General features: G+C 48.5%; 2 protein-coding genes across 5 annotated transcripts; both read right to left on the reverse strand.

Moving 5' to 3' along the window:
* Nucleotides 1–207: 207 nt before the first annotated feature.
* Nucleotides 208–2,884, reverse strand: CDKN2D (cyclin dependent kinase inhibitor 2D). The gene is made up of 3 exons (XM_080930031.1): nucleotides 2,779–2,884; nucleotides 2,348–2,504; nucleotides 208–1,036 (listed from the first exon to the last, which is right to left on the reverse strand). Exons 2-3 carry the CDS (start codon nucleotides 2,486–2,488, stop codon nucleotides 677–679), a joined length of 501 nt encoding a protein of 166 aa, XP_080786157.1. The 5' UTR covers nucleotides 2,489–2,504; nucleotides 2,779–2,884; the 3' UTR covers nucleotides 208–676.
* A 3,459-nt stretch (nucleotides 2,885–6,343) lies between these two features.
* Nucleotides 6,344–19,892, reverse strand: AP1M2 (adaptor related protein complex 1 subunit mu 2). Of its 4 annotated transcripts, none has more exons than XM_080930412.1 (12): nucleotides 19,845–19,892; nucleotides 17,857–18,037; nucleotides 17,626–17,693; nucleotides 13,334–13,359; nucleotides 13,107–13,254; nucleotides 12,898–13,024; nucleotides 10,574–10,716; nucleotides 10,407–10,478; nucleotides 9,553–9,711; nucleotides 8,431–8,556; nucleotides 6,947–7,022; nucleotides 6,344–6,402 (listed from the first exon to the last, which is right to left on the reverse strand). In XM_080930412.1, exons 1-12 carry the CDS (start codon nucleotides 19,884–19,886, stop codon nucleotides 6,380–6,382), a joined length of 1,191 nt encoding a protein of 396 aa, XP_080786538.1. In that variant the 5' UTR covers nucleotides 19,887–19,892; the 3' UTR covers nucleotides 6,344–6,379. The 4 variants fall into 4 exon arrangements, with proteins under 4 accessions (XP_080786538.1, XP_080786537.1, XP_080786536.1 ...); XM_080930411.1 differs by having other exon boundaries at nucleotides 10,574–10,722; XM_080930410.1 differs by having other exon boundaries at nucleotides 13,334–13,464.
* Between the last annotated feature and the right edge of the window lie 1,292 nt (nucleotides 19,893–21,184).

A 21,184-nucleotide genomic window follows, 5' to 3' on the forward strand; every position in this document is an offset into this window, starting at 1 on the left:
CTGACGCCCTGGGAATGACCGTGTCGCCCCATCACCCCACATCATCCCTAGTCTCATCCTACCCTCCGAATACCCCATTCCAGACTCCTAAATCTGAAGTCATCCGCGCTGTCTTAGTTAAATGGGCCAAAACATAAAATAGTCACACAAAACAATTTCTTTCCATAAAGCAATAAATATATATTTTCAAACTCTGTACAACACACTGGAAACCTTCCAAGAACAAAAAATATGAACTCATGTTATCCTTTTAACTGATTTGAAATTTTCCCCCGCCCATGCCCAAAGTGGATGGCTCACACACTTCAGGGCTCTGAGCACACCTGCCAAGGTCACCAGCTTCCAGGAGCCCAGCAGGTGATGACCTCACTCTGAGGCTAGGGCTTTAAACCCCTGCCCTGAGATCTTCTGTGCAGCCCCAGTGCAGAGGAAACTGAACCGTTTAGGTGGCTGCTGCCTGTAGGAGCCCCTTCCTTGTCCAACACACCAAAAAGGGGTGAGAAAAACAAATGAGAAACGTTCCCCAAACACACACACTCAAGAAATCAACACCAATAAACCACAAACTGCTCCTCCCACTCCTTTCTTCTATGGACAGGAGTGAAAAAGAGAAAGTTTCTTTCTTTCCTCCTTTGTTGACAAGTAACCCAGTAAGGCTGGAGACAGTGGCCCTGGGTCACATTGGGATCATCATGTGCCCCTGCAGAATGTCCATGAGGTTCTGAGCCCCTCTCTGCCGAGCCAACTCCAGGGGAGTGAGGCCTGAAGCGTCCCTGTGATGGAGATCAGATTCAGGAGCTAGGAAGCTGACCACGGAGCTGTGGCCTTCTCGTATGGCCAGATGGATGGGGAGTGACCCGGTGCTGTCCAGGGCATTGACATCAGCACCATGTTCCACCAGAACCTTCAGGGTGTCCAGGAACCCAGTTCGAGCTGCATCGTGCACTGGACTGGTACCAGAAGCATCCTGGACGTTGGGGCTGGCACCTTGCTTCAAGAGTTCCAGAGCAACTGCTGGACTTCCAAACATCATGACCTATGGGGGTAGGGAGCAGAAAGTCAGGAGGAGGTTCCCACCATAGAAGGGTCAGGCAGCCTAAAGAGGTCTACCAGAAACCAAGAATGCCAGAGAAGGGGACCTTTAAGTAAATGGGAACACCCCAGAAAAGTCAGGTCCCAAGGGATCAATCAGATTAGGACCCCAGGGAGCAGGTTCTTTGAAAATAAAGAACCCCCACCTCTAAAGCCCCAGCCCTTACCCCCTCCAGAAAAGGGATTGCTTTCTGGCTGTCTGAAATTTTCTCTGTAGAACCAGGTTGGCTTCAAACTCTGAGAATCACCTGGATCTGCTTCCAGAGTGCTGGGATTAAAGAAGGCCTGTGCCACCCCTGTGCAGCCCAAAGGTCTCTTAAGAACACACGCGCACACACACACAAACCATTATAAAAGTGACTCTCATGAAAATTGAAAAGGGCCAGGCATAGTGACACACTCTTGTAATCCCAGGACCTTGGAGGCCCAGGCAGGATAGTCTCAAGTTCAAGGCCAGTCTGAGACACAGAGTGAGACATTGTCTCGGAAATAAAAAAAAAAAAAAAAAAAAAAAGAAGAAACAAAGAAGCAGAGAGAATGGATGGGAGAGGGCACCAGAAAGGTGCAAAGCCTCTATGTGTGATCATTAGGACCGAAAAGCCCTCCAATACTACAACCCCATATTCTGGGAACTACATAGAATTTTTGAGAAAGAGATGCTCTAGCCAATTTGGATCCCCTTTGTCAAGGAATAATTTCCTTAGACATAGGCATGATCTTCAGAATGTATGAGTACTCATGAAAACACAGGACTCCCCTACAAATGACACCCCAAATTATGGGGCCTTCAGGCAAGAAGGAATCATTTTTTGTCACCGGGCACGCAGAAGATACAAAAGGGGGAAAAAACCGACATCACCTGCTGAAATGAAGTCTCCCCCGAAATAACCAGAGACCCTTCAAGAAGACACCTCCAAAGGGGTGGGGGGCTGTCTCCCCTGGGGAGGACATGCATTCCACCTTCCAGAGATCAAATGTCTTTTAAGAAGCCTCAAGAAATATGAGCTGTCCTCAAGGACTGGTACGAAAAGAAGCTGAACCCCAACCCACTCACGAAATAAAGGTCTGCAGCTGAATCATCCAGGCTATTAGACAAGGAATTCTTCAGAGCTGAAAAGCCATCCCCTCCCCCATCGCGTTCTCACCACCCACCCAACATCGGTGCAAGCAAGGATTAGACCTTAGGGGATCGCCAACCCGGGTCAGGAGACCGACAGGGATGGGGTGTGGAGGCCGGGTGCCAGCCAAGCCTCACCTGCAAGGCCGTCTTGCCGAAGCGGTTCAGGGCGTCAGGATGCACCAGCTCCCGGTGCAGGAGGCGGCGCACCTCCTGCACGTCGCCACGGGCCGCTGCGCCACTTAACCGGTCGCCGACGCAGACTTCTTCCAGAAGCATAGTGGATACGGGTGGTCTGTGAAACCCCACCCAGCCCCAAGCCCAATTCAGGTCACGGCTGAGGAACCAGCAAGAACTGGATCAGCACACTAGGGCTTCCGTTCACTGGGGCTGCGGTGCCACCGGGGCCAACTCTATGGTTATTCCCCGGCCGCAGACCCTGCGCCCTCGGCTCTTAACGACCCCCGCTCTCGCAGCCAGCTCCTCCCCCCTGTCACCCAGAGAGCCAGCAAGGAACCCCGCCCAGCCCTTCGGCGCCCGCCCCTTGGGCCGGGTCTCCCCAGACTCACCCTCCCTCTCCTTGCGCGGGCGGGGTCTGCTCTGAGCCGGAGCTACACTGGCCACTGGAGTCAGCCGCTAGTGGGCGAGACAAGCCCGCCCCAGGCCCCGCCCACAGCGCCCTTGTTTTCTTACGAACTCGCAACAGAGTAGCGCGAGCCGCTTTGCCCAGCGCCCGACCTCCAGAAGTCCCACCTACTAAGGATATCAGCCAATCAACATGCGTTGCTGGGGAGGTTTGTCTCGCCCGTAGGGGTGGCGCGGCTCCTGATTGGTCAGCAAGCGGCAACCGGTGGAGCGGCCCGCCACCGCAGGGTTTTTGGTTTTTCAAAACTAACCGGCGGGCGGGCGGGAAAGGGAGAGAGGTTTAACTGACTGCAGCAAAGGTTGGAGACTGGCTGGCGCGGGCCGATCCTGGGTCTTTAGCGCCTCCGGGAGGAAGGGAGGCAAGACTGGAAACCCCTTCAACTGGAACATTCTATTCATTCACGTACCACAGAAATCCTAATAAGCTTATGGTACAACCGGGAGCTTGGTTCATTCATTCAACTGCGGTATTGAAGGAATGGCTTCTAGGCGGTAAAGTGCGTGCTTCTAACATTTTTGTTTGTTTTGTTTCTGCGACAGGGTCTCACCGTGTGACCTTGGCTGGCCTGGAACTCACTGTGTAGATCTGTCTGTACTCAAAATTCACCCGCTTCTTCCATCCGTGCTGGGATTAAAGGAATAGACTACCAAGCTGGTCTCTCTCTCTCTCTCTCTTTTTTTTTTTTTTTTTTTGAGAATTTTGAGAAAGGCTGCCCTTGTAGAGGATCAAGGATTCAGTTTCAGCACCCTCTTCTGACCTATGCCAACGTGGTGCACATATAGACAAACACCCACATATTCTTTTTAAAAGATTTATTTCATTTATATGAGTACACTGAAGCTGCCTTCAGACACACCAGAAGAGGGCATCGAATCCCATTAAAGATGGTTGGTTATGAGACACCGTGTGGTTGCTGGGAACTGAACCCAGGACCTCTGGAAAAGCAGTCAGTGCTCTTAACCACTGGGCCATCTCTTCAGCCCCTCACCCAAATATTCTAATAGTTCTCTTTCAAAACTTTTCTCTACCTTTTTTCAAGACAGGGTCCTGGACCTCACTACGTAGGCCAGGCTGTTCTTCATCTGCCTGCCTTTGCCTCCCAAGTGCATAGCATCAAAGATGTGCACCATTACATCTGGCAGTTCTTTCCTTTCTCTTTTTTCTGTTGCACACATGACTGTGTGAGGCTGTCAAGTCTAGCACTGGAACTACACATAGCTGCCATTTGGGTGCTCGTAATTAAACCCAGGTTCCCTGGAAGAGCAAGCAGCCAATGCTCTTAACTGTTGAGCCATCTCATCTCTCCAGCCTGGCGATTTTCTTTTAAAGTCTTTTTTAATGGTCTCATGTAGCCCAGGCTGGCCTCCAGTTCTCTCTGTGGCCAAAGATGACACCTGAGCCTCTTGAATGCCACTCCCAAGTGTTACTATAACCACAGTCCATGTAGTGCAGGATACGGAACACAGGGCTTCATGGACTTGACAAACTCACGCTGATCTATAAGCCTCTGCCCCCTAACAGTTTTTATTGAGACAAGGTCTTTTGAAGCCTAGACTGGTCTCAAAATTACTAAGCCTAGACTAAGCTCACTCTCCTGATCATACTGCCTTTATCTCTTGGGATTGCCGGTCTGTGCCCCCATGTCTACCTTTGGACAGTGGTAAGTACCACACTAGACAAAATAGACTGAAGCCCGCTGCGGGATGTTGGTGCATGCGCTTTAATCCCTGGTCTACAGAGTGAGTTCCAGCATGGTCAGGGCTACATGAGAAGCCCTGACTCAAAAACAAACAAAAAACAACAATTCCTTCTCCCCAAAATAAACTAAAGCTATAAATTTTAGTTGCTGAGAAAAAAAACATGGTCTAGCTCAGGCTAAGCAGTCCTTGTTGAACAGAAAGCTGGCCTGACTAGGTCTTCCATGTGGATCTGGGAAGTGAGTTTTTCCGAGAAGCTCCTGAGACAACCATGCTCTCTCAGCCCACAGACACCCACAGACTAGGCTAGGAGATGTCACTGAATTTTCATAGTAAATGATGTGGAGGTGATAAAGAGGGCCATTAAACCCTGTACTCTTGGCACTCAGGAGTCTGAGGCAGGAGGATTAAGTTGTAGGCCAGCCTAGGCTAGATAGCCAGTCTTCAAAACTCTCAAACATAATCGCAAGTGTGGTGGTAAACATCTTTAATCCCAGCACTCAAGAGGCAGAGGCAGGTAGATCTCTCAGTTCAAGGGCCGTGTGGTCCACAATGTAAATTCCAGGACAGTCCCAGCTACATACTAAGGATCTGTCTTCAAAACAAACAAACAAAACATGACCGAAGACAAGCCTTGCTCATTAAAAGACAAACTATTCTTCCCTAGGACTCAAGTTTGGTTCCTAGCACCCACACCACACAGCTTACAGCTGCCTGTGACTGACTGTAGCTCCAGGAGGATCTGAAGCCTCTGGCCTCTGCAGACACCCACATAGATCTATGCACACCCACATATAGGTACACACACACACACTGAAAAATATTTAAAATATTTTCCTTGAAGCCAGAAAAAATTGGAGATGTTACGCATGTCAGTAATCTCAGCTCTTGGAAGTGGAGGTTTCATTGCTACTGGGCAAGCCTGAACCCAGCCTGGATTACAAGGGACCTTGTCTAAAAATAAAAGCAAAACTAGAGAAAACAACTGGTCATGGGCCTCATGCCTGTAATCCACCTACATGTGGAAGGCAGAGGCAAGATGAACTCGTAAAAAATAAAAATCAAAACAAAGGAAGATACTATAAGATAGGCAGGTGCTGCATATACAAAGGGCCTGGGGTGCGGAAGTATCTAGTAGAGTAGGATAGGAAGACTGGAAGGGCAGGAAGGTGGGCAGGGCGGTGCAGTGGAGTGGGAAGGCCACCAGGACTAAGCAGGGCAATGATGTACTGACAGATTTTACAGCAACTGCCATGGCTACAGAGGGACCAGACAGTAACAGGGACGACAGAAGGCTGTGGAGGAACCAGAAAAGACTTGACAAGTCGTCAGTGGATGCTCCTACGCAAGCGCTCACGGTCATTCCCAGTCCCTAGTGAAGAAGCACACTCACAGTTGTTAGATTCACTTTAATGACACCCTAAAACCCAGATGGAGGGCCAGCGGCCTCGGCTTAGCAGCTATAAAAGGTGGGCCCTAGATCTGCCCAAGGCAGTTCACTGCAAGAAGGCACTCATGGGGGAAGGGGTAACGCGGTTCAGGCCCTCTTATATTTCTTCATATAAAATCAGTGTGGGACAGCTCCAAGGGCGAGAGACACAGAGAAATCACCCCAGACAGCTGAGAGGTAAAGGGGGTTAGGTTCAGGCAGCAAGGATGTGTTAATTCAGTGCCCTAACCCTGCATGTGCACACACATTCGCAGACTTGCAGACATGTAGACACCCACACATACACACACATACACACACACACACACACACACAGATCTTTAAAGTCTGTGGCTGGTATCTGGGGAGATGGAAGATGGAAGCCCCACTTCTCCGTTCTAGCTGGTACGAAGTTGATAATCTGCAGGAAAAAAAAAGCAGGGACCATCTGAGAGCTGAGAAAGGGGGAAGAAGGAGAGTTTCCCTACACCCACAAAATCTATCCTGGTCCCAACACACAGAATCACCCCAGGAAATACTCCAGATGCTTATTAGGGCTAATAGGCTTGGGACATGGCTCAAAAGTGGAACCACTGCCTAAAATTCCAGATGTGGCTTCATCCTGTGTGAAGCCCTGGTTTCTAGCCTTACAAACACATACACAAAAGGAAGTTTTGCTTAGATCAGGATGGGCTCCACACAGACACCTTCACCTGGTAAGCATGCTCATACCCAGCCAGCATCTGTAGGTGTTAAGTGTCAACATCTTCTGGATTTTACTGTCACCCTGCAGCAGGCCAGCCATCCCATTTTAAATATGTATACGCTGGAGCCCAAGGAAGCTCGGTAAGGACAGGTTTGGTGCTAGACGAGCTAAAATTTAGAACTTCCCCAAACACAGCATCAACATCCTCAGTCCCCATGCCTGCCACCTCCTCAACCAGTGTCCCAGAGAGCCACCTTACCACCACTCTGGGTGATGTAGCGGACCCAGGGAAGGGCCTGGTACCCACTTTTCTCGATGATCTTCATGTAACGGACCTGGGAGAACATAAAGAGTATTGGCAAGGACGAGGGATGTGGTTCAGCAGTAAGCTCCCTCTAGAGTCCCCTGTGAGTGCTTGGAGCAGATTCATAGATAAAGCCCCTGTCTAGCATGTGGCAGTGCCTGGGTTCAATCCCCAGTATTTGTGGGGGGAGGTATTGGGAGGGTGAGGTGAACAGAGTCCGAAGGAAAAGTGGTGGCTTATGGCAAGAAAATATACAGGGCACACTTTAGGATGATGCTAACTGGAGTCTGGGCACGATATGGAAGACGAAGAAGTTACCCAGGCCATCGGGGGAAAGGAGCAGACGGGAGAATACAGAAGAGAGCGGACGGAGAACAGGCCAAGAGAACAAAGAATACTCTGTGAGCAGGAGAAGGCAGGGGTGAATAGTGACCGTGGGAGGGGGAGAGGGAGAAGCCCCAGCCTGAGAACAGACCACCAAGCAGAAATGGAGACCTGAGCATGAGGGCACATGACTTCATACCAGTGCTTGGAAATCTAGAGAAGGATGTCATAACTTCAAGTCCAGCCTGGGTCGTAACTGAGTTGAGACTGGCCTGGACTTCAGACTGAGTCCTTGGCTGGCTTGGGTTACAAAATAAAAATACACCTCAGATCTCAGCACTTGGAAGCAGAGGGAGGCAGGTCTCTGGTACAATGCTGTCTGGTCTACATAGCAAGTTCCTGGTTAGTCTGGCTACAATGAGATCCTGTCTCAAAAACTAAAAAGGGGGCTTGGACTGGTTGATATTGTGCGATATTGTGCTAACTTGACACAGGACAGAGTCATCAAATAGGAAGGAGCCTCAGTTGAGAAAATGCTTTCATGAGATGCAGCTGTAAGGCATTTTTTCAACTAGTGCTTAATGGGGGAGGGCCGAGCCCGTGGTGGGTGGTGCCATCCCTGGGCTGGTGGTCGTGGGTTCTATAAGAAAGCAGCTTGAACAAGCCAGTAAGCAGCACCTCTCCATGGCCTCTGCATCACTGCCTCCAGGTTCCAGCCCTGTCGAGTTCCTGTCCTGACTTTCTCCAATGACGTTTGAACCAAATAAATCCTCTCCTCCCAACTTGCTTTCTGGTCATGGTGTTCTGTCACAGCAATCCTTAGAAAGTCTAAGACAGAGCTGGAGAGATCCCTCAGTAGTTAAGGTCTCTGGCTGCTCTTCCAGAGGACCTGGATTAGAGCACCAGCATCCTTACAGTGGATGGAAACCTGTAACTTCAGTTCCAGATCTGACACCATCTCCTGACCTTTACAGGTAACACATGGTACACAGACACATGCAAAACACTGATACACAAAATAAATAAAAGCTCAAATGAATAAATGAGACATAATTTGAGAGGTGACTTAAGCCAGGAGGGAGGAAAGAGGGTACCTTCCCATCCTTGTTCCTCACCTGGATGCCGGAAACAGTAAAGTATGGAATCTCAAACTTCACCCCGATAGGCGGCCGACCCTCTATTTCCTCAGTTTCCACGCTGGGGAGGCCAAAATGGGCACGCATCAAGTACTCCTTGCCCCCCTATGGATACACAGAAGCATCAGACTCTCTGAGTTATTCCCCGCTGTCTCTCAGACCACCCTCAGAACAGTGTACTGTCACAGACTTTAAACTCAGGAGCGCTGGCTGAGACCCATAGAAAAAGTCTGTGCTAGTACAAGCAAAGGAAGGGTACTAACTCTTGTTCCTCAGTCTGGAGAAGACAGACAGACAAACAGACACACACACACACACCTTTAATCCTAGTACTTTGGAGGCCCGAGGCAAGTAGATTTCTATGAGTTCAAGACCAGCCCAGTCTACATAGTAAGTTCCAGTCCAACTATGACTACATAGTGACACACCCTGTCTAAAAACCAACCATAAAGGGACTGGAGAGATGGCTCAGTGGTTAAGAGCACCAACTGCTCTTCCAGAGGTCCTGAGTTCAAATCCCAGCAACCACATGGTGACTCACAACCATCTGTAATGAGATCTGATGCCCTCGTCTGGTGTGTCTGAAAACAGCTATAGTGTACTCATATATAATAAATAAATCTTTAAAAAAAAAAAAAAACAAAACAATAAAAAGACTGTGGGTCAATTGTCATCCAACCCATTTTACAGATGAGCTGAGCCTATGAAGGAGAAACTAGGAGAGGTGCTGTTTCAGGAAACCTCAGCTTCCCTACCTTTGATTGGTTTGGTTCGGATTTTTGAAACAGGGTCTTATGAAGCTAGGCTAGATTAGAAGTAGTCATTTAGGCTAGGGTGAGTCTGAATTCTTTATCCTCCTGCCTCCACCACCTTCCAAATAGGAGAAAGACAGGCATGGGCCACTACATCCAGGCTTGGTCCCCTTCCTCAGCCCTCAAGGACAGCCGTGTGATCCACGTAATCCTCACATATTCTCATCTAGAGGAGGTTCCTGGGACATTCTTCTCCTTTGGTCCTGTGGCCAGGACAAGCCCCACCACCACGGAAGTCTCTCCTACCCCAGGGCCCCTCCACTCTGGGCCCACCTTTCCCAGGACTCACAGGGAAGGACTTGATGCTCCAGATGACAACGTTCTTCTCAGGTACATACTTGGCACTGCCCACGCTGGTCTTGAAGCGTGGAGAATCAGCGTCACTAGGTACGGGCACAGAGATTTCCACGCCATTGGCTACCGACTGCTTCTTAAACTGACCCTTGGCCTGTCCGGAGAGCAGGAGGCAAAAAGAATTCACTCCTGAGCAAGACGCAGAGGTGGATGCTTGTGATCTCAAGTTCAAGGCCAGCCTGAACTATGGAGACAGTGTTCAAGGCCACCTAGATCTCACAACTGAGAGCATTTTTGAAAAATCAAAATTTGGGGCTGGAGAGATGGCTCAGTGATTAGAGCACTGGCTGCTCATCCAGAGGTCCTGAGTTCAATTCCCAGCAACCACATGGTGGCTCACAAGCATCTATAATGGGATCTGATACCCTCTTCTGGTGAGTCTGAATACAGCTACGGTGTACTTACACAAAATAAATAAATCTTCAAAGAATATAAATAAAAAAATAAATCTGGAGAGATAGCCCAGTGAAGATCATTGGCTGCTCTTCCAGAGGATTGCAGTTTGATTCTTAGCACCGGAATGATAACTCAGAACCACCCACAACTCCAGTTCCAGGGGATCCAATCCCCTCTTCTGGCTTCCATAGGCACTAGACAGGCAAGTTTTGCATATCAACATATATGTAGGCAAAACACACACACACACACACACACACACACACACACACACACACGCAATTAAGAAAAAAAGCAGTTAAAAACAAACATAAATCCTGAATCCCCAGCCAAGAGCCCAGCTAATCAGAAACGCCATGGAATCTACACTGAGAAAGCCTCCCCTGGGCTCACCTTCACCATGATCTCCACTCGGCTGTGGGAGAATTTCTCAATGACTGACTCGATCCAGATCAGGGGTTTGACCTGCAGCAGAAGAGAAGGCAGTTCTCACAGATTCTGACGTCTGCACTTGACCACCGCCTACCTTCTCCTTTGTGTTGGGCTGGGTCATGGCTCACCTGGGTGCTGAGACGGTAGGACATGAGTTCAAAGTCCCCATCCGGGGGGATGAAGGAGATGGTGCGGTCATTGTCAAATCGTGAAAGCCTCACACACTGGTGGAATTTCACATCTTCCAGTTCCACAGACTTGTTCTTGCTGCCTGAAACTCGAGTGGAGCAAGAAAAGTGACCCTGGAGCTGAAGAGGAGACCCTGCCCCACCAGCCCCACCTTCTCTGGCCTTGCAGAAAAGGCAGCCTAGCACTGGGCTGAGTGGTAGTGGGGACATGGTGCACACCCAGAGTCTGGATCCCACCCTGAACTCTGTTCTCCAAATCTCATTTGGAGTTTATTTTTCTAAACCTTTTAATGGGGTTTTTGTTGTGTTGTTTTCTGAAACAGTCTCTAACCTAGTCTTGGCTGTCCTAGAATTCCATGTGTAGATCAGGCTGTTTTCCAACTCACAGAGATACACTTGTCTCTGGGAGCCACCAAACCCAGCACAAATTTTAGTATTTTTAATTAGATGAAGGTTTGAGTGTTTGGGTGATTTTATATGCACACTTGTGCTGGTACCCACAGAGCCTAGAAGATGTTGTTAGATCTCTTGGAGCTAACGTTGTAAATCGTTGTGAGCCACCTGCTAAAGGTGCTGGAAACTGAACTGAGGTCCTTGGCAGGACCAAGGAATGCTGAGCCACAGTGGTGCCTTTCTAGGCTCCAATTTTCCCTTTGTGTGCATGTGTATACTGTGAATATATTTGTGTATGTATGTAATATATGGGTTCATATTTCACTCATGTGTTAACTAGAGGTTAATCATTGCCTAACTTCTCTAGATTATGACATTAATTTATTTACTTGGTAGGTGGGGCATGCTTGCTCAATGTGTTTGGTCAGAGGACACTGTAGATGTCCACTCTCTCTACTGTGTGAGGCCTGAGGATTGAACTCGGATGGTCAGGCTTGCTGGCAAGTGTTTCCAGCCACTGAGACATAGCCTTTTACTCTGAACACATTGCTGTGGTATGTTTCATCTGCTTCTTCCCACCGAGCCAAGGCACCGGATCGGATCTTGCTTTCTGATCTGCCGTGCCCTCCAGTCTTGCTAGCCTATGAGCTTCTAGGAGTTATCTTCCTGCCTCTACCTCCACTAAGCATCGGAGTGCTGAGACTTCATGGAAAGATGGCTCAGTGGTTAAGAGCACTGGCTATTCTTCTAGAGGATCAAGGTTCAGTTCCCAGCACCTATGTGGAGGCTGGTAATTATGTGTAACACCATCCCAAGGAATGTGTATGACACCTTCTTCTGCTTCTGTGGGCAGTATGCACACATGGTGCAAGTATGCACATTCATACGGGCAAAATACATACACATAGTAAATAAATAAGTAAATAAACAAGCAAACAGCAACATGAAGGACGTGCTAAGGTCTCAGCCGCACACCACACTTTAGGTTTCCCAGTGTGGTTAGGGACCTTACTCAGGCCACTGTGATTTCCAGCCAAGTGATTTTCCCGTGAACCTTCTCTCTGGCCCTCTGTCTTATCTGTGGTAGAAGGTGTTTTGTTCAACCAGAGCTCAGCAACTGGCTAGCCTGGCTGGACAGAACATTCTGGGGGCTCCCTGCCTCACTCCCTAGAGCCACGGTTACAGATAAACATGGCCATGCCTAGTTTTTGTATTTGATTTGTTTGGGGGAAACAGGGCTGTCCTTGAATTTGCTATGCAGATCAGGCTAGCCTAGATCTCACAGAGATCGGCCTCCTCTGCCTCCTATGTGCAGGGATTAAAGGGGTGCAAAACCACAGCAGACCCTATTTCTGCTTTTTACATGTGCTCCACGCATCTGAACTCAGGGCTTCATGTTGGTGTGCAAGTTCTTTACTGTGTGAGTCATATCTTCTGTTCCTTTTCTCTTCATTTCTGTTTGTGTGGGTCCTGCTTTTGCTTCCTGTGTTTTGGTATGACCTCCTTTGTTATGGAACTTGCTGATTAGGCTAGGCTGGCCCCCTGTGAATTCCCATTTGTCTTTGCCCTCTTCTCATAACCTTCTCTAACCTAAGGAGAAGACCTTGAACTCCTAGCCCTTCTGCCTCAGCCTCCAGAGTGCGCAGACAGGCAGGGACCACTGTAAGAAGTTTAATGTCAAGGCCAGAAATGGGCTTGGTCTGCAGCTGGCTCACCAACAAAGAGAGCATTTGTAGGGTGAACTTTTTGGCTGACATGCAATCGCTGGAGGGAATGCGCACACTTATCTCAGATCTGGCTGCTGTCTAGGAGGCCTCTGGTTGCTTCCTACCCTATTCCCAGGAAGAGGTTCCCTTTCCCCCCAGTCTTACGGCCAGTAAGCTCAAAGAGCACTCGGTCATTGAGGCCCAGCCGCAGCTCTGGCATCCCAGACAGAAACACCTTCAGCTTGATGGTGCCCACAATCTCGCTGAGCAAGACACTCCCATTAGCATTGACCTGCAAAGGGGTTTCCCAACATGGGGTGTCAACAGGTAGAGTCCCCCTCTCCTGCCCCCAGGACATGAGGCACAGAACTCACCAGAAGGTTAACAGACTCTATGACATCAATGAAGACCTCATTCTTTTTGTACTTGATGCCCTCGGAGCGCCACGACACAGCGTTGGTGACCGTAGGTGGTACTCTAGACTTGCCCGTCTCTAGCTTGTTGCCCTGTTGTGTGATGTACCTGTTGGAAAAAGCAGTGAGGGCCACAGCTAACCGCAGGGACACCTCAGAGGGACCGCCAGCCTCTCCCCCGCACTCACTCCTGCAGGATCTTGCTGTCCGTGGTCTGCGGGAAGCCGAAGTCCATGAGCTCGTCCAGTAGCTCGTACACGATGACAAAGTTGTCTCGGATGCTTTCCTCCTCCAGCTCCTTAAAGTACTCACAGAAGACCTGGGCGCGGTTCCAAGGACAGACACCACATAAGCTGGGAACACACTCAGCCATCATGATGGAGGGCCTACTGGGTGCTAGGACTGCAAAGAGACTGGGCCTATGTCTCAAGGAGCAATTTAATGAGGGAAAGGGACAGGTCTTGGATGTGGAGTGTGGAGGAGGAAAAGGCAGTGGAAGCCTACTTCATGAAGCACCAGGAGAACAGCCAAAGGGCATATATAACAGCTTTACTGGGGGTGTGTACGGTACAGGGGCGGAAGGAGACCAGTACCTCACACACATGAGATCAGGACTCTCCCACTGAGCCACAAGCCAACCCCTCACTGGGGGATTCTAGACAGAGGAGCCACACTCCAGACCGGTTTTTGAGATGGTCTGGCTGAGGAACTTAGTTGGCCATAAATTTTCCATCCTCTTCCTGTAGCCTTCAAAGATCTAAAAGGAGAGGACTGGTCTATCTTGCTTCCCTTAAAAAAGGGGGGCAGGGGGCTGGAGAGATGGCTCAGTGGTTAAGAGCACTGGCTGCTCTTCCAGAGGCCCTGAGTTCAATTCCCAGCAACCACATGGTGGCTTACAACCACCTGTAATGGGATCTGATGATTTCTTCTGGTGTATCTGAAGACAGCAACACTGTACTCATACATAAAATAAATAAATCTTTAAAAAAATGTTTGGAGGCCAAATATGGTGGCTCATGTCTTTAGTTTTAGCAGTCAGGAGGCAGATACCACTGGGTTTTGGTGACTTCAAGGTCAACCTGATCTACATAGCAAGTTCCAAGATAGCCAAGACTAAGTAGAGAGACCTAGTGTTAACGAACAAAACAAATGAACAAACAAATAAGCAAGCGTGGGGCTAGAGAGACGGCTCAGTGGTTAAGAGCCGCCTGGCCTGTGTACGCATCATGAATCTTTGTACATCAGTCAGATGATAGATAGGGCAGGTGACGTAATAGATAGAGCAAACCATCAGTCAGGTGAAGGATAGGGCAGGTGATGTAATAGATAGAGCAAACCATCAGTCAGGTGAAGGATAGGACAGGTGACCTGGTATAAATAGAGTAAAATGGAGTTCACAGATGCAATTCTTCAGAATAGAAAAACCAAAGTCAAAACAAAATAGACCAGGCAGATGGCTCAGCACATGAAGCAACTTTTTGCTAAACCTGATGACCTAAGTATGATTCCCCAGGACTCATGTGCTGGAAGGCTAGCTGTCCTCTGGTCTCCACACCCATGCCTCACACACAGACACAAACTCACACAAAGAAGTAACTAAGTAAATGCAAAAAGTGTTTCAATATAAAACAAACCAGGTACACCCATGATCCAGGCAGTTCAAGATCAGCTGGGCTACATGACAACCTGTCTCAAAAATAAACAGAACAGGCCAGGATGACCCATAGCTTTAATCCCAGCACTCAGGAGGCAGAGGCAGGTGGACCTGCGTTCAAAGCCAGCCTGGTCTAGAGACTGAGTTCAGGGACAGCCAGGGCTACACAGAGAAAGAGTTTGAAAAAGCAAAAAATAAGAGTAAATGAAATCACCGCAGTCCTCCTGCCCATTAAGTCAGTAACTCATGAGTTCCCCAGAGTGACCCTCGGTGGAACTGCACCTTGATTTGTCAGTGGGACCACAAGAGCAGTAAACATTGTTTACATCTCCCCAAGGAAGACAACAAGAGTGTGTGTGAATGTGAGCCTATTGTGTATACATATGTCTGTGTGTGTGCATTGTGCACACACAAGCACACACACACACACACATGTCTCTGTATGTGTTTGTACATGTGTAGTATGTGTACATGTTTATGTGTGTACAAGCCTATGCACGTTCCTGTGCATGTGTGTGGAGGCCAGAGGTCGATTCCCATCTTCCTCTGTTATTCCCCACTGTCTTGTCTCTCACTGTCCCTGGAGCTCACTGCCCAGGCTACAGTCACTGGCCAGGAAGTGCCAGGGAGTCCCTGACTCTGCTTCCCAAGCACTGTGATTACAAGCACATTCGAGCGCTACGTGACTGTTTATGTAGGTGCTGAAGACTGAACTCAGGTCTTCACGTATGACCAACAAGTAGCACCACAAACTTCCTGATCTTCTTTTAATGAATTATTAATATATAATAATAATAATAATATTAGTACTTGGGAGGCAGAGGTAGGCAGGTCTCTATGAGTTCTAGGTAAGAGAGAGCTAGATATTGAAATCCTGTCTCAAATTTTAAAATATATAAAATAATAAAAAGCCAATCTGAGGTCTGGAGAGATGGCTCACTGGTTAAGATTGCTTGCTGCTCTTGCAGAGGACCCTGGTTCAGTTCCCAGCACTCACACCAGCTACTCAGAACCTTTAGAAACTCCAGAGCCAAGGAATCCAATGCCCTCTTCTGGCTTCTGTAGGCATCACTCACACACACACACACACACACACACACACACACACACACACACAAATACATAAAAAAAGTAAATAAAACTTTTGGTCTCAACTTCATGAATTTTTTTTTTTTTTTTTTACTTCATGAAATTCTTAGGCAAGTGGATGGAATTAGAAAATATCATCCTGAGTGAGGTAACCCAATCACAAAAAAACACACTCACTGACAAGTAGATATTAGCTCAAAAGCTCAGACTACCCAAGATACAATTCACAGACCACAAGAAGGTCAAGAGGAAGGAAGACCAAAGTGCTTTTTAGAAGAGGGAACAAAAATATTCACAGGAGAAAATATGGAGACAAAGTTTGAAGTAGAGACTGAAGGAAAGGCCATCCAGAGACTGCTACCCCTGGAGATCCAGCCCATATACAGTCCCCAAACCCAGACACTATTGCTGATACCAAGAAGTGCATGCTGACAGGAGCCTGATATAGCTGTCTCCTGAGAGGCTCCGTCAGATCATGATAAATACAGAGGCAGAGGCTTACAGCCAACCATTGAACTGAGAACAGGGTCCCCACTGGAGGAGTTAAAAGGAGTTGAAGGGATTTACAACTCCATAAGAGCAACAATACCAACCAAGCAGAGCTCCCAGGGACTAAACCACTATCCAAAGAGTACACATGGAGGGACCCATGGCTCCAGCTGCACATGTAGCAGAGGATGGCCTTGTTGGGCATCAATGGGAGGAGAAGCCCTTGGTCCTGCCAAGACTTGATGCCCCAGTGTAGGGAAATGTCAGGGTGGAGAGGTGGAAGGGGGTGGGTGGGTGGTGAGCACCCTCACAGAAGCAGGGAAGGGGGATGGGGGTTATGGAAGGGAAACCGGGAAAGGGGATAACATTTGAAATGTAAATAAAATATATCCAATAAAAAAAAACTGTTTGGTTTCTTCTGGCCTCTGTGATACACAAACATACATTGAGGTGCATTCATACACATGAATTGTAAAAAATTTAAATTATCCTCCTGCTGGGCACAGTGGTACATGCCTTAAATTTCAGCATCTGGAAGTGAGCTCAGGGATAGCCTGGTTTATATACCAAGTTCTAGGCCAGCCTGGACTACAAAGTGAGACACTGCCCCCCAAAAAGAAAGAAAGTAAAGAAAAAAAATATATGCCAGTGATTTTCAATCTTTCTAATGCTACAACCCATTAATACAGTTTCTCCTGTTGTGATGACCCCAACCATAAAATTATTTCATTACTACTTCCTAACTGTAATTTTGCTACTTAATTATAACATAAGTTCTAAATAAATTATAACATAAATATCTGCTATGTGACCTCTGTGCCAGGGCCCATTGACCCCCCCAGAGGGGTCACAGCTCCCCACAACCTGATTAAGCTGTTTCATGTATATCTGAAACACGAATACATTTCTCCAAGTCTTTGGTACTATCCCTAGACTACTTCACAACACATACGCAAAGATTCTGACATCTGGAGCACGTCCAGTGCCAAGCACACGATGCTCAACCTGCATCTCCTGGGGAGGAAGATGTCCTCTCCCCCAGGGTTTGAGCCTCCTTGTGCTCGAACCCCTTAGCCTAGCTCTATTCACACCTCAAAGCCTTTTTGTCCAGTGTATCTCCTGTTGGGGACACTTCCTCTGTGTCGCTTCGGCTCCTTCTTCTCCCCTCCAACAGCTCCCTGTCACACTCACAGGCACAGAAACAAGCAGACAGACAGACCAGCCAGCCAATGAGAGGCCAGGACCTACCTCCACAGTCTTGTACAGAAAGGAGTACACCAGAGAGGCGTTGGCATTTTTCAGCGTGGTGGCCACCACTGGTGCAGTAGAGTTAAGGAAAAAGTACCATTTTTGAGGGAGTAGTGTTCCATGTCCCCTGCTATGCCCCCTCCATTTCTACTACCCCTTACCCCAGGCACATGCACTGTGCCATTCCTGCTCAGGTCACTGTCACTGTCCTCAGGACTGGGTTCTTGGCACTTCTGGCCAGTATGAGCAGGATGCAGTAGAGGTTGCTGTGTTTGATCCACAAGAAGTGCACTCGGCCATGGCTCAGCAGCGGGGCCAGCACACCCTCCTCCTCACGCTGCATAAGCAGCGGCATGAAGTGGTCAATCTCCGTCATGGGCACATCACCTTTGTAGTTTCGGCTAATCAGGGGCTGGGGGGAGATAGACAGGACTCAATCACCCCAGTACCCACACCTTAGGATGTCTAATTCTAACTTTTTCCCATACACATTGGCCTCTTTTTTTGTTTTATGGAGGGGGTGATAACTCATCGAAGGCTGGCCTTGAATCCAGACGTAACATAGGATGGCCTTGAACTCCTGACCCTCCTGCTTCCACCCTGACTAGAGCCACTATTACAAACTCTACCGAGTAAATCACCTCCCCTGCCTGTCTTTGCTTTTCTTATTTAGTCACTTTTTCTATGAAAAGCTGGTCTCAGTTCTCAATCCTCCTGCCTTAGTTTCTTGAGTGCTGGGGATACAGGTGTCTACGATCATGTCAGACTCAGTATGTAACTCCCAGACTTACCTGAGGGGCCTGGCTAAGACTCTAGCTCTGTATGCCTGGGCTTTCACCTGTTGTGTGGACACTCAGCACCCACAGCTCCTGGGTGCATAGCGAACCCTATCAACTTTCTGCTAATGAGTGTTTTGCTGGGGATGGGCTTGGCAGGCAGAGACAGAAGGATCAGAAGTTCAAGGCCATCTTTGGCTACATAGTAAATTCAAAGCCAACCTAAACTACATGAGATTCTGAATAAATAAATAAATAAAAGTAATAATAAAATTTTAAAAAATAGCTAGAGTGTAGCTCAGTGGCTCTCAGTGGTTGAAGGGTCTTGCTGCCAAGCCTGAAGGCCTGAGGTTCAAACCCAGCATCCACACACACCAGGATAGGACAGAACAGAGAAAATAAATAAGTGTAATTTAAAAAAAAAGTATAAAGGGGGGCTGGAGAGATGGCTCAGTGGTTAGAGCACTGACTGATCTTCCAGAGGTCCTGACTTCAAATCCCAGCAACCACATGGTGGTTCACAACCATCTGTAATGAGATCTGATGCCCTCTTCTGGTGTGTCTGAAGACAGCTACAGTGTACTTATGTATAATAAATAAATCTTTTTTAAAAAAAAGTATAAAGGGGATTAAGATGCAATTTAGTGGCAGTGTGCTGCCTTAGCTTGGGTTCCACCCCCACCACTGAGGAAGAGAAGGAACCTTGCTGAGGACTTTGGTGCCTGCCTCAGCTTTGAGGCAGGTTTCTTTGTCTCCATTTTCCAGACTTACGAGGTTGAGATTTTAAACTAAGGTGGAACTGAACTGCCCCTCCTGAGCAGTTCTTGTTCAAGGTTATTTTATTTCTTTGTCTTGCTATTGTAGCCCAGGCTGGCCATCCCCTCCAGAGGTCAGGACATCCCTCTGACTGGCTTCCAGAGTCGCTAGGAAGACAAGTGCCTAACAGTACACCTGGCCCCCTTGTCTTTCTGGCTCGCTTCTTTTTACAGGCACCATGATTTTCTGTGTGCATGGTGCAGGTCCATGGCCTGTGTGTGTGTGTGTGGTCAGAGGACAACTTTGTAGGTTGTCTGTATTCCCCTTCACTTCACTTAAACTCTGGTCACCAGGCTTACGCAGCCAGAGACTGGACTTGTTGAGCCTGTTTTGGTTTTGAGCCAGTGAGTATGTCACTTAGCTCAAGCCCCATTCAAACTCCCTTGATTTCCTAGGCGCATTTATTGAACTCCAGGGTAGCAGAAGGACTGTGTTCACTGGTTCAGGACGCTCGGGTTGTGGGCCTCTTTCTTATTCTCATTTTACAACCAGGAAAAATGACTCTCAGAAAGGTAAAACCCCTTGCCACAGACGCTGGCTGGAGAGGGCGGGTCCCCAGCTCTCGGTCCTGCGCCCTAGGCCCGCGGGCTCGCCCGGAGTACCTCGATCCCTCGCCTTGAGCCTCACCTTGCCCTTGACGTCCAGAATGAAGACTGCTGAGGCCGACATGGTGGCAGCCGGTGAAGCTAGGAGGCGAGAGCGAGCTGCAGAGGCGGCGGCGCTGCTGCTTCCTTCTTCCTGCGGAAGCGCCTTCGCCCAGGTGTGTCGCCAGGTGAGCGCGTCTTAAAGGGGAGGCCGCCAGGTAACTGCGTCTTAAAGGGAAGGCCGTCAGGTGAGCCGCACGGTCGGCAGCAAATGCCAAAGCTGCTCCAGGAGCGAGGAAAGGCAGAACAGCGAGGTACGACTGCTCCGTTATCTCAAGTTTCTTTAGGGATCAGGAATGCCTGGGTGAATGGCGAGACTCCAGGACATCCATCCATTGATCCTTCTACTCGCCCACCGTGCTCTCCTCCGCCTACCCACACGTCGCCTCCACTCACGTATCCATCGGTCTATCACTCCCTTGCACATACATATACACATTCATATCAACATCTATTAACCCGCCCATACGTACACGTATCCACCCACCCAAGCATCCATCCACCTACCGGGGCATCCGTCTGTTCATGCGTCTAAGAAGCTTGTTCTCTCACGCACACAGACCAGTCTGAACAGGACTTTATTTTGTTTCTATGTGTGACCTGGTCCCTGCCACTAGATGTTCAGTGCTGTTAATCCTTCTGACACGATACATTTGACTACTTTCCGATATTGTTAATTGTTTATTTGTTTGTTTGTTTCAAAACAGGGTTTCTCCGTGTAGCTGCGGCTGTCCTAGGACTCACTCCTTACACCGGGTTGGCCTTGAGTCCACCTGTGTCTGCCTCTGAGTGCTGAGATGCAAGGCGCCACCATGCTTGGCCTGTGTTGTTTGTTTTGTATTATTACTAATTCCAGAAGGAAGGTTGAGATAACCCAGATGGCCTGGAGCTCATTATGTGATCCAGACTGGCCGCAGCCTTACAAGTTCTGTGATTATAGTCACGAACCACCATGCCTGATTTATTTTCTGGTTTCTAATTTCATTCATTTTTTTAATAGCCAGGGCTACCCTTAAACTCAAAATCATATTGTCTCTACTTTTCTATTGCTGGGATACCGTTTTGCGGAGGGTGGTGGAAAAAACACTCCAAACCTTACCCTAGCCAGCAGCATAGCGCTCCTCTGTGGAAGAACCGTTTCCTACGTGGCCGCCAGGGGGCGAGAAAGCCCGCTTGGGCATCGTCTGCGCTTCTGACCTTTTTCAAGCAGCTGTGTGGAGAAGTAGCTATGAGAATTGCCCTCAGAATTGTCCGAAAGCAGAGGCAGAGCTGTATGAAGAGCTTATCAGCCACCACCCGGGAGAAAGCGGAGCACAGAAAGTC

Source organism: Micromys minutus (genome assembly GCF_963924665.1).
Source record: "Micromys minutus genome assembly, chromosome: 16".
Classification (NCBI taxonomy): Eukaryota; Metazoa; Chordata; class Mammalia; order Rodentia; family Muridae; genus Micromys; species Micromys minutus.